The following is a 19,614-nucleotide window of genomic DNA, read 5'->3' on the forward strand; positions in this document are numbered from 1 at the left end:
AAATATTTTAAGTCTTCTTCACTTTCAGCAAGCAAGGTTGTATCATCTGCATATCACAGGTTGTTAATGAGTCTTCCTCCAATCCTGATGCCTCTTTTTTCTTCATATAATGCAGCTTCTCAGATGATTTGCTCAGCATACAGGTTGAATAAGTATGGTGAAAGAATACAATCGTGTCACACACCTTGCTTAATTTAAAATCACTCGATGTTTCCATGTTCTGTTCAAACAACTGCCTCTTGGTCCATGTACAGATTCCTCATGGAATACTCATACTCATACTCTTGGGCAAACAGACCAATATAATAGAATTTAAAGTCCAGAAGTAAGCCCATACATCTTTTGACAGTTGAATGGCACAAAGTCCATTCAGTGATTGCAAGAATAATCTTTTAAATAAATGGCACTGGGAAAGCTGGATTCTTACATGTAAAAAACCCCCTAAAAAACCCAGGATCCATATCTCACACCATATACCAAACCCTATTCAGGCTGTTTTCTCGGCTGCAATGGTGAGGAACAAGGTGAACTACTGGCTTCCCGCAGATCAGAAAAATCTATTCAAAACTGCCTGCAAAAGCCATCAGAGGCAGGCTTCCGGAGAGACATTACAGGAACGGAATGGCAGCCAAGGGAGAAGGCTAAGCAGGGGAGCTTGAGCCCATGGCCACAGTTCCTGGGTTTCCACGGAAGCGAGCACATCAGGATCCTACAATGTGGTGGGATGGGAGGCGAGGCAGTGGGTGGAAGTTTGTTTTAATAGGAACAAGGGAGTGAAGTATCCACAGCTCTGCGCCAAGCTTCTCAAGGAATCCAGGCTTCCTGCGTGAGTGCAGAGGTGTTCACTGTTGGCTGTCATGGTTCGTCTGCTAAACTTCCTCGTAGCTGTGTCCCGGGACATGGGTATGGGCAAGAATGGAGACCTACCCTGCTCCCCCCCCCCCATTTCAGGAATAAATTCTGATATTTCCAAAGAATGATCATGACCACAACCTAATCAGTAGAAGGTAAACAGAATTTGGTACTTATGAGTAGGAAGAACTGGTTCCTCATTCTTGAGAAGAGTAGACCTTTGAAAGATAGAATTAACTTGATTCTCAGTGAAGAACTCAAGGAACCCCCAACAAGGAGCTCATTTACTTGCCAAAAGTCTGGATGATTCCTTAAAACTTACTGAGCAACCAGAATTGGGAAATAAAGTAGACAAAGTTTGAATAGTAGGAACCATTTCTGTGTATAAGGATGCCATGAACCAGCCATGCCATGTTCAACTGCTTATAATAAGGATGATGCAGGAATTTGAAAGTGACATCTTTTTTCCTGAAATTGATGCCATTGAGTTGCCACGGACTCATAGTGACCCTATGAACAACAAAATGAAACACTAGCCAGTCCTGGGCCAACATCAAGGTTGTTGCTATGCCTGAACCCATTGCGCTGCCACTGTGCAAATTCATCTAGTTGGGGGTCTTTCTGGTTTTTTCAGACCCTCCATTTTATCAAACATGATCTCCTTCCCCATAGACTCGTCCTTCTTGACAATATGTCTGAAGTCTGAGAGATGAACTCTGGCCATCCTGACTTCCAAGGAGCACTGTGACTGTAATTCTTCAAACACAGATATATTTGTTCTTTTGGCTGTCTATGATACTTTTTATTTTTGCTATTTCTCTTTATTTATTTTTTAATGTTTCATTGTGAATTATACGATAGTTTACATGGGAGAACATTAGTTTTACATTCATTCTATTAGATATCGTTTCATTGCCATGGTTACAATCCCCTCCATGCATCATTAACCAACCAAAGGGTATACCCTGCAAGCTTGCCCCCCATACTGCCCCCATCCCAGTCATATTCTCTTCCAACACCGTAGCTCAAATGCATCAATTCCTCTGTGGTCTTCTTTATTCGCTGTCCAACTTTCACATGCATATGAGGTTATTGAAAATACAATGGCTTGAGTCAGGTGCAACTTAGTCCTCTTACTGACATCTTTGCTCTTGAATACTTTAAAGAGGTTTTGTGCAACAGATTTGCCTAATGAAGTATGTTGTTTGATTTCTTGCCTGATTCTTCTATGAGTGTTGATGGTTGATTGGAGCAAAATGAAGTCTTTGACAAATTCAATCTTTTCTCCATTTATATGGGTGTTATTTATTGGTCCAGTGGTGAGAATTTTTGTTTCCTTTACATTGAGGTGGTCTTTGATGTTCATCAGTAAGTACTTTAAGTCCTCTTGGCTTTAAGCAAGCAAGGTTGTAGGATCTGCATATCTTACGTTGTTAATGAGTCTTCCTCCAATTTTGATGTCATGTTTTTCTTCCTATATTCCAGCTTCTCGGATTATTTGCTCAGCATACAGATTGAATAAATATGGTGAAAGAATACAACTCTGATTCACAGCTTTCCTAATTTTCAATCTTTCTGTGTTCTCTTGTTTTATTTGAACTACTGCCTCTTGGTATATGTACAGGTTTCTCATGAGCACAATTAAGTGTTCTGGAATATTCATTCTTTGCAATGTTTGTAATGATCCACATAATCAAAAGCCATTGCTTAGTCAATTAAGCACAGATAAACATCCTTCTGATATTCTGTGCTTTTAGCCAAGATCCATCGGGCATCAGCAATGTTATCCCTCATTCCACCTCCTCTTTTGAATCCGGCTTGAACCTCTGGAAGTTCTCTGTCAATGTATGCTTGCAGCTGTTTTTGTATTACCTTTAGTTAAACTTTACTCGCATGGGATAGCAAAGATACTGTCCAATGATTTCTGCATTCTGTTGGGTCACCTCTCTTTGGAATGGGCACAAATACGGATCTCTTCCAGTCAGTTGGCCAGATAGTTGTCTTCCAAATTTCTTAGCATAAGATGAGTGAGTGCCACGTCACTTTCTTGAAAGATTTCAATTTTTATTCCATCTATTCCTGGTGCCTTGTTCTTTGCCAATTCCTTCCATGCACCTTGGACTTCCTATTTCCGTATCATTGGCTCTTGATCATATGCTACCTCTTGAAATGGTTGAACATAAACCATTTCCTTTTGGTACAGTTACTCTTTATGTTCCTTCCATCTTCTTTTGATGCTTTCTGCATCATTCAATAATTTGCCCAAAGAATCCTTCAATAACAAAAATTGAGGCTTGAATTTTTTCTTTAGTTCCCCCAGCTTGAGAAATGCTGAGCGTGTTCTTCCTTTTGGTTTTCTGACTCCAGATCTTTGCACATTTTATTATAATACTTGACTTTGTCTTCTCGAGCTGATCTTTGAAATTTTCTGTTCAGCTTTTGTACCTCCTCATTTCTTCCATTTACTTTAGCATCTCTATGCTAAAGTTTCAGAGTCTCTTCTGACATCCATTTTGATCTTTTCCTACTTTCTTGTCTTAATGACTTTTTGCTTTCTTCCTGTATGATGTTCTTGATGTCATCCCACAACTCTTCTGGTCTTTGGGCTTGAGTATCTAATGCATGAAATCTGTTCTTCAAATGATCTCTAAATTCAGGTGGGATATATTCAAGGTCATATTTTGGCTCTTATGAATTTGTTTTAATTTTCTTTAGCTTATGCTTGAATTGTTCCACAGTCTGCCCCTGGCCTTGTTTTGGCTGATGATATAGAGCTTTTCCACTGTCTCTTTCCATAGATGTCAGTTTGATTTCTGTGTATGCCATCTGGTGAGGTCCTTGTGATGTTTTTGTTGCTGTTAGGTGCCATTGAGTTGGTATCGACTCATAGCAACACTGTGTACAACATAATGAAACACTGTCCAGTCCCAGACCAACCTCACAATCATTGCTACATTTGAACCTATTGCTTTTGCCACTGTGCCAATCCATCTCGCTGTGGGTCTTCCTCTTTTGCTCCTACCCTCCATTTTATTAGTCATGATATCCTTCTCCAGTGACAGGTCCCTCCTGGCAATATGTCTGATGTAAGAGAGATGAACTCTGGCCATCCTGGCTTCCAAGGAGCACTCTGGCTGTACTTCTTCCAACTCAGATCTCTTTGTTCTTTTGGCAGTCCATGGTACTTTAAATATTCTTCTCTAACACCATAACTCAAATGCATCAATTCTTCTGTGGTCTTCCTTATTCACTGTCTAACTTTTGCAATCATATGAGGTTATTGAAAATACCATGGTTTGGGTCAAGCACATCTTAGTCCTTATACTGACATCTTTGCTCTTTAAGAGATTTTGGGCAGCACATTAGCCCAATGCAATACATCCTTTGATATCTGCTGCTTACCTGAGTGTTGATGGTTGATCTGAGCAAAAGGAAGTCTTTGAGAACTTCAACTTTTTTCGATGTATATGGATGTTGTTTATTTGTCTAGTGGTGAGGATTTTTGTATTCCTTACATTGAGATGCACCCCATAACAAAAGCTATTGGTCTTGGTCTTCATTAGTTAAGTATTTTAAGTCCTCTTAGCTTTCAGCAAGCAAGGTTGTACCATCTGCATATGGCAGGTTGTTAATTAATCTTCCTCTAATAGTGATGCTACATTTTTCTTTTGGGATTATTTGTTCAGCATATAGATTGAATAAGTGTAGTGAAAGACTAGAAGCCTGGTTCACACCTTTCCTAATTTTAAACCATTCAGTGTTCCTATGTTCTGGTGTGGCACTGTAGGTTAATGCGCTAGACTGTAAGGTCGGTTTGAACTGCAAGGTTTGACCGTTCAAGCTGACCAACCTCTCCTTGGAAACCCTATACAGGGTTGCTGTGAGTAGGAACTGACTTGACCTCACTTAACAACAGCATCCATGTGTATAGTCATCTTTTATGTTGTTTAAAAACAGTATTTGCAATGAAGAAGTCGTGTGCTTTTCAGCATTGCTTCTATCACCAAGGCCAGATTTTCCAGCTACTGATCCTTTCTGTTTGTTTCCAACCTTTGTATTCCAATCACCGTTAATTATCAGTACATTTTGATTTCATGTTTTTTCAATTTCAGACTGAAGAAGTTGATAGAATTCTTCAGTTTCATCATTACTTGCTTTAGCTTTTGGTGTGTAAATTTGAATAACAGTGGTATTAACTAGTCTTCCGTGTAGGCATATAGATATTATCGTATCATAGACAGGTTTTTATTTCAAGACACATCTTGATATGTTCTTTTTGATGATGAATGTGACAGCATTTCTCTTCAATTTGTTTTTCATCGTATAGTAAACTATGTGAGTGTCAGATTCAAAATGGCCAATACCAGTCCATTTCATCTCACTAATGCCTGGGTTATCGATGTTTATGCCTTCCATTTCATTTTGACAATTTCCAACGTTCCTAGATTCATGTTAAGTACATTCCATGTTCTGATTATTAATGGATGTTTATAGCCGTTTCTCTTTTGAGTTTGTCCCATCTGCAAATGAAGGTCCCTAGGGCTTTACTCCATTCACACCATCAAGGTCAACTCTACTTTGAGGAGGCAGCTCTTCCTCAGTTGCATTTTGAGTGAGTTCAAACCTGAGGGGCTCATCTTCTGGCATTATATCTGACAATATTCTGGTGCTGTTAATCATATTTCAATATTCAGTATTCTGGTACTGACAGTGTTTCACTGCTATTCATAAGGTTTTCAGTGACTAAATATTTGGAAGTAGTCCGTCTCTCCTTCTTCCTAGTCTGTGTTTGTTGGAAGCTCAGCAGAAACCTGTCCACTGTGGGTGACCCTGCTGGTATTTAAAATACCCATGGTATAGCTTCCAGAATCACAGCAACACACAAACCATCACAGTACGACAAACTGACAGACAAGTGGTGGGAAACTGACTTAGAGAAATTCAAACTTCTCCCAGAATATTCATGGTTTCTTTCTGATGTCCAGGAAGAGAAAGCTTTTAAGTATAAATTTGAAGTATATGAAAAGTATGATTAATATGAAGCCATCTCCTGATTTATTACAAGCAGTTATCTTCTTCTACAAAGAAGTATATTGTTTTAATGTTAGGAAAAAGATTTTGTTGGCTTTTGATCTGTGGATAATTGTTTCTAAGCAGTGTGTTTGGTTTTTTCCTTCATTAATCTTAAATAGACTATCAGATACTGTTTGTGTGTGAAAAAAATTCTTATTAAAACTACTGAAATGCATCTTCCTCCAGTGCTAGGATTGGGTCTGTACCTGCCTATGCACATCGGCATGTCTGCTATGACAGCTGAAAGTGAAAGAGCCCCTGGTAGTATGAGTTAACATCAGGCATATGGAGATAGGAGTTTAGATAGATTCAATCAAATGGTGGGAATCCATTACAAACAGAAAAGTTGTAGTTCAGGCTTTAAAAGAAAATTGTATCAAAATAAGGACTATGTGTTATCCTGAGTATATCTGGTAAAAGTTCTTTTCACTCAGATGGTATCAATGAATTGAGAACTCCAATATATTAGGTAGAGATGACCAATTTTTTGATGATAAAAGAGAAGAAACACTCTGAGACCTTCAATACATTTGTTTCTGATTTTCCATGAAATTCTATGGGATGTCACTCTTAAAAAAAAATAGAGGACCCTAATAGCAAGCATAATGGCTAAAATGAAGAAGTCAAAGATGTAATGAATTAAAAATGTATATTTCTAGAAACCAAATTAAGTGAGTCTGAAAATAAACTTCATAAATATAAAAGTTGAAAATTAAAATATTTTTACCAATTATGGAGCCCCCCGGTGGTATATTGGGTTACACGTTTTGCTGCAAACTGCGAGGTCAGCGGTTCAAACACACGAACTACTCTATGGTATAAAAATTAGACTGTTTGCATAAGGATTATTACCCTTGGAAACTCTAAGGAGCAGTTTTACTCACTGTTGTGGGGTCACTGTGAATCAGAAATGACTCAATGGCAATAGGTTTATGTTGGCAAAGATGAATTATTATGGTATCCAAAGATGTAGCATTTTCTGTATTATAAATTGTTATAGCCACTTTAAAGTGTAAATTAGCAATTAAAATGGAAACTATTCTGGTTTTGAACCCAGAGAATCTCCTTCTAGAAATTAACTATATAAACAAAGAGATGAACTCAAGAGTATTTATTGTAGCTTTTTTAAAAAACAAACAAAAACTTTGACATAGCTCAAATGTTGATTAATACAGAAATTATCAGTCAAGATATCTCCCTTGATGGTCCTAGGATCCTCTGTTTCTGGACTGTAAAATTAACCACTCCCCTGTTTTTGTTACAAAACTTCTACCTTTACAATTGTGACAGTTGCAATTAGTCAGGATAACAATTATACACTATTGAATTATGTGAATCTTATCCCCATCTCTTTTCACCAGACCCTTCTAGACAAGATGAAAACTATTCAGTGGGGACTCTTTCTCCCCACCCCACCCCCACTCTTAAGCTATACTCCCTCCTGAAACCTAGTAAGCCAGTCACTTCGTGCCTTTATCGCCCCTCATTTTAGGTAGCCAATGTCTAAGTTGCCCATCCCAATCTACCCTGTGTACAGAGCATTGATACTTGATGTGAAGACTCTTTCCCTCTTGTTGGTATTTAGAGTAACTACTGCTCTGAGTATAGGTCAGGTTCATCAAATTGTAGCAATTTACCCTTGTTTCCTTTATCAAAAAAAAATTTTTTTTTTGTAATCTTACTCTAGTCGAGTTCTGATTTTCAAGCCATCGAGACTTGGTCAAATGGGTACGTTTGAGTGTTCTTGTGCATCTCCCCTCACTTCATATCAGCTGCATGCTTCACTCTCAGTTATAGCCTCTGGGTCTATTTCCTTGTCCATGGGCTTAAGTGTCCCCAGGTCTCACCACACTTTGGACAACCAGCCCTTCTTCCTCGCTATCTCATCTCCATGTCACCGGGAGTCAATGGATTGTGGTTGAACTCAGCCCATTTCTTCATTGCTGCCTTTCCTCTTCCACTCACCAGTATACCAATGTGGTCACCAGCAAGCTTGTATGCCTGTTTGTGTGTTCCCTTTGAGTTTCAGTCTTAGAGGGGAGTTTTTCCTGAAGGAACTTGATTGTTTGCCTTGATGGCATCCTGGTGAACAGCTTGCTTATTCTTGTGTGTGTGTAGTGCAGGGGGTTGCACACCAAAACTCTCAGGAGTATATAATAAGTGGTTGTTTTGTCAATTATTTGCAGTCTGGTTATTGCTTTTTGGAAGAGGATTTGATGAGTTCTTCACAGTCACTTCAGAAATCCTGCCACTTTATCATTTAACACCCAATTAAGCTATAACCTTATTTGATATATAGGAAAAATACATTTTTTAGACAAAGACAAATAACTTCACTGCTGCAAAATATGACAACAACCATATCTCACCCCCACCATTTACTCAGCTGGGTCTGATAATTCAGTGCAATGGCCACACAGAACTTAGTGGCAATACTCACAGTTACGGGATTTACTAGGGAAGTTAATAGGTTACAATTCAGAATCAGTATAGCTCACGGCTCCATTTATTCAGGCTATTTTTTCCTCAGCCATTTCCATAGGCAGGCCTCTCTGTTCGACCAATGTTACAAAGCTCTTTTAGGATTGCTGATGAGTGCCCAGAGTACACCCCACCCCACCATAAACCTCAGCCTAAAGGCACTTGTCTCTAGTTCCATGGATGAGCAAACCTGGCCGGCCCAGTTGAGTTTCTGGAGGCACCCACTCTGCAAGCAAGCCCAGAGTCACTGAGCTTTACTTGCTCTGTGGACTGGGAAGCTCCCTGCTCTGTCTCGTCCTCTGGTTCTTGGTTCAACTGCTGTACTCCTACTGTATCACAGTTTTCTGTCTCTAGGTAGAGGTTATTCAGTGGATATGCTCCACTTCTGGCTCTTTCTTTTTAATGGTAGTGAGATCCCCCTCTCCTACTTTTGAGATGGCTTATTTTATACCTATGTTAGAGTTTCAAGTTTTTACAACTATAATTAACTCTGTTAGCATCCACAGCTGAATCATGGCATCCTACCAGTATCTTTTCCCACCTTCTCTTACCTAGACCCAGCAGGGAAAAATGGTCCTTTGGAGGGAGTTACAAACTATGTCTAGAAAAGACCTAACTAAACCCCCTTCTAAGACTGAAAAACTCAAAGGGAACACATGAGCAGGCATGTAAGCTTGCTGATGACCACGTTGGTCTAATGGTGTGTGAAAGAAGGGGGAAGGCAGCAATAAAGAAATGGGCTTAGTTCTACTATGTTCCATGGACTCCGGTTGACCTGGAGATGAGAGAGAGAAGAGGAAGGGCTGGTGGTGAGACCTGGGGACATCTGAGCGCATGGACAAGGACATAGTCATGGAGGACTATAGCTGAGAATGAAGCATCCAGCTGATATGAAGTGAGGGGAGACACAGAAGAACATCCAAACTTGCAGATAGTACCCATTTGACCTAGCCTTGATGATCAGAACTTAACTAGAGGAGGATTAAAAGCAAGCAAGCAAACAAACAATTTTTGGTCAAGGAAAAGAGGGTAAATTGCTACAATTTGATGAACTTGACCTATACTATTGGAGGTAGTAACTGTACCAACAGAGAGGGAACGAGTTATATCAAGTATCAGTGCTGCCCCCTCTGTACACAGAGTAGATAGCGATGGGCAACTTAGATTTTGGCTATCTAAAATGTTGTTGTTATTGTCAGGTGCCATTGAGTCGGAACCGACTCATAGAGACCCCATGCACAGCAGAACGAAACAATGTCCGATCCTGGGCCAACTTCACCACTGCTGCCACACTAAAATGAGGGGGCATTAAAGGCAAGAACTGACTGGCTTACAAGGTTTCAAGAGGGAGTTTAGTTTAAGAGGGTGTGGGGGAAGATAGAGTCCCCACTGTATAGTTTTCATCTTGTCTAGATGAGTTGTAAAAAGATGGGGATAAGATTCTTATGTTTCAATAGTGAATAATTGTTATCATGACTAATTGTGACTGTCACAATTATAAAGGTAGAAATTTTGTTACAAAAATGGGGGAGTAGTTAATCTTACAGTCTAGGACCATCAAGGGAGAAGAGCACAATCGGAATGTAGGACTTTATCCATAGAAGCAGTGACATCAGAGATGGAGGTACAGATGGGGACATGAAGAGAGGGAGCAGCTGAGGACTCTAGATTCATGGAAAGAGAGGGACTGAAAGCTGGTAGCCAGGAGGCTTACTTGTAGATTGTCCCCTTTGATGGTGTAAATTATATATGCCTGAGTGTTTAAAAAAAGAGATAGAGAGAAATACTGTTAACTGATGGTACATGGAGGGGATTATAATCATTGTAATGAAACAAGGTGTATGATTTGTTGAATGTAAAACTGATGTTCTGCCCTGTAAACTTTCACTCAATTCACAATAAAAACATTTTAAAAAGAGAGACATAATTCACTACACTGCAACTACCTAAACAGATTGAATTATGCGCCCTCAAAATATGTATTGTTAATCCTAATCATCATGTCAGTGGTTGTACGCCCATTTGATTTGGTTGTCTTTGTTCTATTAATGAGGCAGGAATTATATAGGGTGTATTTTGGGTCCATATTTTTTCACATATAAAAGAGATTAAATAAACATGCAAGAAAGCAGAGATAGGGGAAGGTAGATGCCACGCCACATAGAGATCTCCAAAGAACCTGGAAACCGAATCTCAAAATACAAGAACCTTCCCTCAGAGCCTGCAGAGAAAACCTTCCCTTAGAGTTGGTGCCCTGAATTCAAACTTTTAGCTTCCTGAACTATGAGAAAATAAATTCCTGTTTGTTGAAACCATCCACTTTTGGAACATTTCTGTTATAGCAGCACCAGATAACTAAGACACTATCCATTAACCACACTAAAAGTAGTAATAAAGGCTTCAAGAAGGAAGCAAGGCATTGGATACGAAACAGTGATAGATGTCAAATCCTCTATTACTGAGCAGTAGTGATAGGAAGAGAAGGGTTTTGAAAATTAAATCCTCAAAGTCTATCAAGCCTGTTACAGCTAGGACTAGAACTTCAATGTGGTTTAAAAATGGTATTCTTATCATCATATTTAAAGCATGTTAAGAATTCAGATAAGATTCTATGTGATAATCTCATGTTATAAGCCTTATTTTAGTTAAAAGAAATAACTCTCTGCATGTTTATGGAAGAGAAAGCACATTTTTTAATAACAAAGACTTTCTCTCTAACAGGTAAAAGGAATGACGTGTGCTTCCTGCGTACATAAAATAGAGTCTACCCTCACAAAACACAGAGGAATTTTCTACTGTTCTGTGGCTCTGGCAACCAACAAAGCGCATATTAAATATGACCCAGAAGTTATTGGTCCCAGGGATATTATCCATACAATTGAAGTAAGTGCCAAAAGTTTGCATTTCTGTGTCCTTCCCTAACAGTGCTTTCTTGAATTTCTTGTTTTGCATCACATGTTGTTGTTAAGTTCAGTCAGGTTAGTTCTGACTTATAACAACCTCGCATAGGTTTTTTTTTCGCATAGGGTTTTTAAAGCTGTAAATCTTTTGAGGGAGCAGAAAGCCTCATCGTTCTCTCACGAAGCAGTTGGTGGACTTGAACTACTGACCTTGTAGTAAGCAGTCCACTGCTTATCCTATAGAGCCACTGTGCTCCCAGTGCATTACATAGAGACAGTGAAAAAATTCTAACCCTTTTAAGCAATATGTATCTTAAAATTTGATGTGAATGTATGCATTTTTTCTTGGCATTTGCATTAAGAAAGAGTTAAGGCAAATACCAGGCTTAAGTTAGAACTAGAAATCATTTAAAGTATTTTAAAATGGGAAGTAAGTACATGCCATCACTAAAAAAGTGAAGCATTCTGCTAGATGCTTTATTGTTTATTATGTCAAAGTAAATGATTTTTACATTTTTTGTTGTGGTAAAATGTATATAGCAAAACATTTGACGTTTCAACCATTTTTATATGGACAAGTGGTGGTGGTGTTGGTTATGTGCCGTGAAGTCGATTCCGACTCATAGTGACCCAGTATAGGGTTTCGGAGGCTTTACATCTTCACAGGAGCAGAAAGTCTCATCTTTCTCCCACAGAGCACCTGGTAGATTTGAACTAGAGCTCCTTATATGAACAGGTAGGGGCATTATTATGTTCACCATGTTGTGCTATTACCACTATCTGTTTCCAAATATGTCATCACTCTTAACAGAAACTTAGTATTCCTTAAACAATGCCTCCTAACTATGCCCTCCCACCTACCCCTGGTTACCACTAATAAACTTTGGTTTCAATACATTTTCTATTTTAAATATGTTACGTAAGTGAAATCACACACTATTTTATTTATTTATTTATTTTGTATTTCATCTGTTTCACTTTGCATAACGTTTTCAAGGTTTATCCATGTAGTAGCATGTATTGTAATTTGATTTATCTTTATGGCTAAATAATACCCCATTGTATGTGTGAACCACATTTTGTTTATCCATTCATTTGGGTTGTTCCCACACTTTGGCTATTGTGAATCATACTGCAGTGAGCATTGGTGTACAAGTATCTGTTTAAGCCCCTTTTTTCAATTCTTTGGGGTGTATAACTAGAAATAGAATTGCTGAGTCATATGGTGATTCTATCTTTAACTTTTTGAGGAGTCAGTAAACTTTTTCCCAGCATCTATACCATTTTACAATTCCATTAGCAGTGCATCAGGGTTCTAATTTCTTTACATCCTCCACAACACTTATTTTCCATCTTTATGATAATTGCCACCATAGTAGGGGTGAAGTGGTATTTTATTGTGGTTTTGATTTACATCTTCTTAATGACTAGTAGTGTTGAGTAGATTTTCATGTGCTTATTGGCTATATATCTTTTTTGGTGAAATGTCTACTCAAGTCCTTCGCCTATGTTTTTGCATTGGATTGCTTGTCTTTTTGTTGTTAAGTTTTAGGAGGTGTGTGTGTATGTATATAGTTGTTTTTGTTATTAGGTGCCCTTGAGTTGGTTCCGACTCATAGTGACCCTATGCATAGCAGAACAAAACACTGTCCTGTCCTGTGCCATCTCACAATAGTTACCTTTGAGCCCATTGCTGCTGCCACTATGTCAGTCCATCTTGTTGGGAGTCTTCCCCTTTTTCACTGACACGCCACTTTTCCAAGCGTGATGTTCTTCTCCAGGGACTATTACCTCCTGACAACATGTCCAAAGTACAAGAGACAGAGTCTCACCATCCTCACTTCTAAGGAGCATTCTAGCTGCACTTTTTCCAAGACAGATTTGTTTGTTCTTCTTGCAATCAATGGTTCTTTTAATATTCTTTTCCAATACCATAATTGAAACGCATTGATTCTTCTATGGTCTTCCTATCCATTGTCCAACTTTCACATGCATATGAGGCGATTAAGAATACCATGGCTTAGGTCAGGTGTTGTTGTTGTTGTTAAGTGCCATCGAGTGGGTTCCAGCCCATAGCGACCCTGTGTAGGGTTTCCGAAGAGTGACTGGTGAGCTTGAATCACTGGCCTTCGGGTTCAAATGACTTTGCAGTCTGGCGCATAAACCCACAGCACCACACCAGGACTCTAGTAGGATGTAAAACATTGTCTTTGTAGACTGTGCTCTATCAATTAACTTTGGTGTCTCTACTACATCATAGGTGTGTTTTCAGCAAAGGTTGTTGTTGTTAAGTGCTGTTGAGTTGGTTTTAACCCATAGCAACCCTGTATAAGGTTTCCAAGGAGCAGCTGGTAAGCTTGAACTGCCAACCTTGTGATTCAAATCAACTTTGCAGTTGATTTGCATGTACAAATATCCTCTGTTGAGCCCTTATATATTTGTGGATATACTCCCATTCTCCCTTCCATACCTTTTCATCCTGTGTATCTGTCCAGGTATCTACCTGTTGTTGCAGGGTTGTGTATATAGAGTATTTACCTCAATCCCCTTTACCCCTTGCATTCCTCCCAGTGTCTTCTCTTGTCTTCATTATTATCTGTCTTCCCCGTCACCTTAGTTACCTTCTTGCCAGTGAATTATCTCTCTTCCCTCCCACCCCTGGTAACCCATCAAAGAATGATTCTTTTAGCATGAAAATCTTTTCATAAAATTTTATAATAGTGGTGTCATATCGTATTTGTCCTTTTGTGATTGACTAATTTCATTCAGCATAATATCTTCCAAAGGAGCTCTGGTAGCGTGGTGGTTATGAATCGGGCTGTTAACCTCAAGGTTGGCAGTTCGAAACTACCAGCGGTTCCATGGGAGAAAGATGGGGCATTCTGCTCCTGTAAAGATTTACAGCCTGGGAAACCCTGTGCAGGGTCACTGTAAGTTGGAACCAACTCCACAGTACTTAGCAACAACATCTTCCAGGTTCATCCTTGTTATGAGATGTGTCACAGAGTGTACATATATTTAATTATGTCATGATCATGCTGTATCATGCAGTATTGCTGTTTACAGCTTTTTTTTTTTTTAATGTTTCATTGTGAATTATGGAATAGTTTACATGGGAGAACATTAGTTTTACATTCATCCTATCGTATATCATTTCATTACCATGGTTACAATCCCCTCCATGTATTATCAACCAACCAATAAGACTGTCCCCGCCCCTCTCCGGTCGTCAACACACAGCCCCTCTCCCTCTCTGGGTCTGAAGTCCCCAGCTGCTCCATCTCTCTACATCATCATCTCTGCCTCCAGCTCAGGCATCACTGCTTCTCTGAGTAGGGTCCCGCTCTCTGCTGTTCTCCCTTGATGGTCCCAGGGACCTCCGCTCCTAGACTGAAAAGTTAATCACACCCTTCCTTGATACAAAAGTCTACCTTTACATTTCCAACCCTCATAATCAGTCCTGATAACAATTATTCACTATTGTATCACAAGAGACCTACCCACATTTCCTTTCATCAGCCCTGCCTAGACAGATTGGATACTACTCAGTGGAGATTCTACCTTCCTCCACGCCCTCTGGATCTAGGTTTCCTCTTGAAAGCTTGTAAGCCAGTCACTTCTTGCCTTTGTAGCCCCCTCATTTTGGGTAGCCAATGTCCAAGTTGCCCATCCGTGTCTACTCTGTGTATGGAGGGGCTGGGAATGATCCTTGCTGTAAAGATTTTTTCCCTCTTTTGAGCTACTGCATCCATAGGTGTAGGTCAAGTTCATCAAATTGTATCAGATTACTCTTTTTTTCCTCTTCTTTCTTCTTCTAGTTGAGCTCTGATCATCCAGTTATTGAAGCCAGGTCAATAGGGTATTATCTGCAAGTGTGGGTGTTCTTATGCATATGCCTTCTCTTATCAGCTGGGCACTTCAGTCTCCACTCTAGCACTCTGTGGCTATGCCCAAGAGTCCTGAGGTCTTGCCTCACTGATGGCCACCCAGGTCTCCACCCGCGTTCAAAGGAGTCTATTGAACGTTGTAGGGCTTAGCTTGCAGCTTCATTGCTGTTTTTTCCTCACTTCCCCTTATCGATGACGAACATGGTCACTGGTCAGAGCGTGTATTCCCTTTGAGTCTTAGTCTTGGAAGGGGATTTGTTCTGAGAGGACCCGACTGCTTGCCTTGATGTCTCCTGGGTGAGCAACTTGCTTGTTCTTACAGTAATCAGTCTGTCTGCCTATATTGTTTTGTATTTTTCCTGTCGGTCTTTCAAGAAGTATCTTCTGTTCTTCTAGCTGCTGCAGGCTGGTCTGCCCATCCTTTTCAAGAGGAAGCTTCCCACCTCTGAAGATTCTGGATGCTGTTCAGGATTCCACCTGTAATGCAGAGGCTCCTGTTTACAGCTTTTTGAGGAAGCGTCATACCGTTTCCTATAGTAGTTGCACCAGTTTATGGTCTATCCAGCAATATAGGAGGGTCCTATTGTCTCTCACCCTCACCAGCATTTGCGGTTTTCTGGTGGGTTTTTTTTTAGTTTTCTATAAATGCTGGAGTGAGATGATAACTCATTGTTGTGCGATAATGTACTGGACTACAAGGTTGGCATGAAATTGAAAGGTTGGTGGTTCAAATTCACCAGCTGCTCCTCAAAACCCTGTACAGGGTTGCTTTGAGTCAGAACTGACTCGATGGCACTTAACAACAGTGGCTAATGGTCATGAACATTTCTTCCTTTGTTTGTTGGCCATCTGAATGTCTTCTTAGAGAAGTGACTGTTCATTTCCTCTTCCTGTTTTTAAATTGGGTTATTTTGTCTTTTTCTTATAGAGATGTTGGAGTTTTCTATAAATATTAAAGATTTGTTTCTTGTAATTGTAAAAATATTTCTGCAGTCTGTGGGCTCTTTTAGTGAGAACTTATGATGTACATAAGGGTCTAATTTTTAGGAGGTCCTAGTCATCTATTTTGTTTTCTGCTGTGTGTATGTTTTTAGTTACATTCTAGGTTTTGCATTTAGATTTTTAAACCATGTTGAGTTTCTTTCTTTCTCTTTAACTTTTTATTATGAATGGAGTGAAGGTTTACAGAGTAGATCATCAACTTTGCATTCAACAAATCATATACTTTGCTTCATTAGACTGATTTCAATACCCTCAGTGTACCCTCAGTTAACATTATTTACCTCTACATTTACTTTAACTCTTGAATTTCTCTATTTGTCTCTCATTACCTTCATCCTTTCTCTGCCAACTTCCCTCTTGTGTATTGTCTGCCCTGTCACTCATGTTGACATGTGTCTATCCTTTAGCCTATGACTCCCCTCAACCATCAAAGAATGTTTCTTTTACCAAGAAAACCTTTTTAAAAAAAACAACATTTTACAGCCGTGGTCTCATATAATATTTGTCCTTTTGTGATTGATTACTTTCACTTAGAATAATGTTCTACGTTCATCCATATTGTGAAATGTTTCAAAGATTCATCATAATTCTTCAGTGTTGCATAGTATTCCATTATGTGATTGTACCAAAGTTTTGTTTACGGTTCTTCTGTTGATGAGCATTTAGACTGTCCCATCTTTTTTATGTGTTTCTTGTAGACAGCGTATCAAAGGATCCTCTTTTCGTATCCATTCTGCTGCTTTCTTGACTGGTGCCTTTAATCTATTTACATTTAGTGTAATTATCGATAGGTATGAATTGATTGCTCTTATTTTCTATGTGTTTTTTGTGGTGCTGCTAGTTTCTTCGTTCCACATAATATTCTGCACTGAACTTAATTTTGTTTATGGATTATCTTTTCATTTCTTTTGTGTTAATTTTACTAAATCTTTTTTATTTTCCTTTTTTATTTTGATGTGAAAGTATATTAATTTTTTTTGAAGTAACTCTATAATTTATTAATTTCTTACCCCGTTTAAAGCAGTCTGTTTTCTCTTGAAATCAACTTGACTTGTTTGCATTTGGAAGTTCTGTATGTACACTATTTCCTCTTTTTGCTTTGTAGTTTACATCATTATAAATAGATATCTCTGGTTTCCTATATTCAGTGTTATAGGTTTGTTTTACTTTAAATGCTTCTGTATCTGGATTGAGTTCTTGGTGGTATTGTCATGTCTGTTAATCTTAGGTAGTTGTCTGCTATTGTTGGTTCTCAGTCTACAGAGCATCCTTTAGAATTTTTTTGTAAAGTTGGTCTTGTTATTACAGATTCCTTTAAATTCTGTTTATCTGGAAATGCCCTAATTTTGCTGTCACATTTGAAGGACAGCTTTGTTGGGTATGTGATTCTTTGTTGTCATTTTTTTTTTTTTTCTTTCAGAGTTTGGTATATTTCATCCCATTGCCTTCTTGCCTGTATGGTCCCTGCTGAGACATCAGAGTTTATTCTTACTGGTTTTCCTTTATATGTAACTTTTTATTTTTCCAGAGCTGCTTTCAGGATTCTTTCTTTGTTTTGATTTTTTGGGAAATTTGATTATGATATGTCTTGGTGATTTTCTTTTGGGATCTACCCTGTTTGGGGCTCATTCAGCTTCTTGTATGCTTATCTTCTCATCTTTCATGATGTAGGGACTGTTTCGAGTTTATTCAGCTTCTTGTATGCTTATCTTCTCATCTTTCATGATGTAGGGAAGTTTTCTTCCAACATCTCTTCAACCGTTTTCTGTGTGCCTTTTATTGTCTTTTCCTGTTCTGGAATTCTGATATCCTGTAAGTTACTCCTCTTTATGGTGTCCCACATAACTTCCTGGTTTTCTTTGGATTTTTCCATTCCTTTTTGTTTCTAGCATACTAGTATTGAGTGGTTTATCTCCAAGCTCACTAATTTGGGCTTCCATTGCTTTGAATCTACTTGTTTGCCCTTTGAATGTATTGCCCATTTCTGGAATATTAGTATTAATCTTCTGGATTTCTAGTTGCAAATTTATATTGTTTCAAATTTTATATTCATTTGACTGCTCTTGTCATGTTTTCCTGAATTCTTCTAAAGTTTTTTGTGTGTTCTCCTTGGTTTCTTCAGTCTTTCTGTGGATTTCTTCAATCTCAAAATCCTTTGAAGGTACCTAAATATAATTCATTTGAATTTTTTTTTCCAGTTAGTTTATTACTTTTTCTTCTTCAGAAACATTTTTCAGCTCTATATTTTGGTTATTTATTTGAGCCATTCTTTCTTGTTTCTTCATGTGACCTAAAATTGTGTTATAGTCTTCAGATAATTAGTGTGTTTTTGTATTTAGTTGATGATTGTATGTTGATGTGTTCTTATGCTTTCATCAACTGTATCCTGTGGATATAATTAGAGAATGAAAGTGTGCAGTGTTCTCTGTTCATGCACCTCAGTTTAGGGTGGGATCAGCTGGTGGGATTGACTGCTGTCTGTTGTTGATCAGGTGGTATAGGATCTGGAATTGGCTCTTGCCCAGTGGGTGAAGCTTCAGAGAGTACAGTTGTGACTGGGCTGTTTAGTCACATTTGCTGTCAAGGATTCTATTTTCTTATCCATTCTGCTATTCTGTCTATTGACTGGTGCATTTAATCCATTTACATTCAGTGTAATTATCAATAGATATGAATTGATTGTTGTCAGTTAGCTTTGTGTGTGTTTTTTGTGGTGCTGCTGGTTTCTTTGTTCCACATAATTATCCATGCTGAGTTTATTTTGTTTTGGGGTTTTCTTTTCATTTTAATTTCTATTGTGTTAATGTTTACTATATCTTTGATTTTCTTCTTTTTTATTTTGATGTGAAGTTTTATTAATTTTCTATGAGGGTACTCTGTAACATATTGTTTTCTCCATCTTTTTCCCTGTTTAGATTTCAAGGTAAAACAGACTGTTTAAATGGGGAAATGAGTTTGTATATGGTGTGAGATAAGCGGTTTGTTTAATTTTTATGCAAATGCATTTCTGGTTTTGCCAGAATAATTTGTTGAAGAGACTATCTCTTGCTCATTTAATGTATTTTTGACCTTTGTGGATAAATTTACTTCTGGGTTCTCAATTCGTTTACACTGATCTATGTTTCTTTCATTTTGCCAGTAATAGGCTGTTGTGACTACTGTGACTAGTAGATTTTGAGATCAGGAAATGAGCATTCTCCAATGTTGTGCTTCTTCTTAAGTAATACTTTGCTTATCTAAGGTCTCTTTCCTTTCCAAATAAAGTTAATGGTTAGTTTTGTCATCTTTTAAAAGATTGATATTGGAATTTGGATCGTAATTACATATTTTTTTTTAAATTTAAGGTTTTTATTGTGGATTGAGTGAAAGTTTACAGGGCACATCATCAGTTTCACATTCAACAATTCATATAACTTGTT

General features: G+C 38.4%; 1 protein-coding gene and 1 pseudogene across 2 annotated transcripts in view; both read left to right on the forward strand.

The window, feature by feature from the left end:
• The window catches only part of ATP7A (ATPase, Cu++ transporting, alpha polypeptide), a 266,921-nt gene that overhangs the window by 145,910 nt on the left and 101,397 nt on the right, over nucleotides 1-19,614 (forward strand). For both annotated transcript variants that reach the window (XM_006873741.1, XM_006873742.1), the window contains exon 6: nucleotides 11,128-11,289. In XM_006873741.1, the coding sequence (XP_006873803.1) occupies nucleotides 11,128-11,289 (162 nt within the window). The remainder of the gene's footprint in view (nucleotides 1-11,127; nucleotides 11,290-19,614) is intronic.
• LOC102839908 lies at nucleotides 858-5,888 on the forward strand (annotated as a pseudogene).

This window comes from Chrysochloris asiatica, unplaced genomic scaffold, assembly GCF_000296735.1.
Source record: "Chrysochloris asiatica unplaced genomic scaffold, ChrAsi1.0 scaffold00252, whole genome shotgun sequence".
Taxonomy (NCBI): Eukaryota; Metazoa; Chordata; class Mammalia; order Afrosoricida; family Chrysochloridae; genus Chrysochloris; species Chrysochloris asiatica.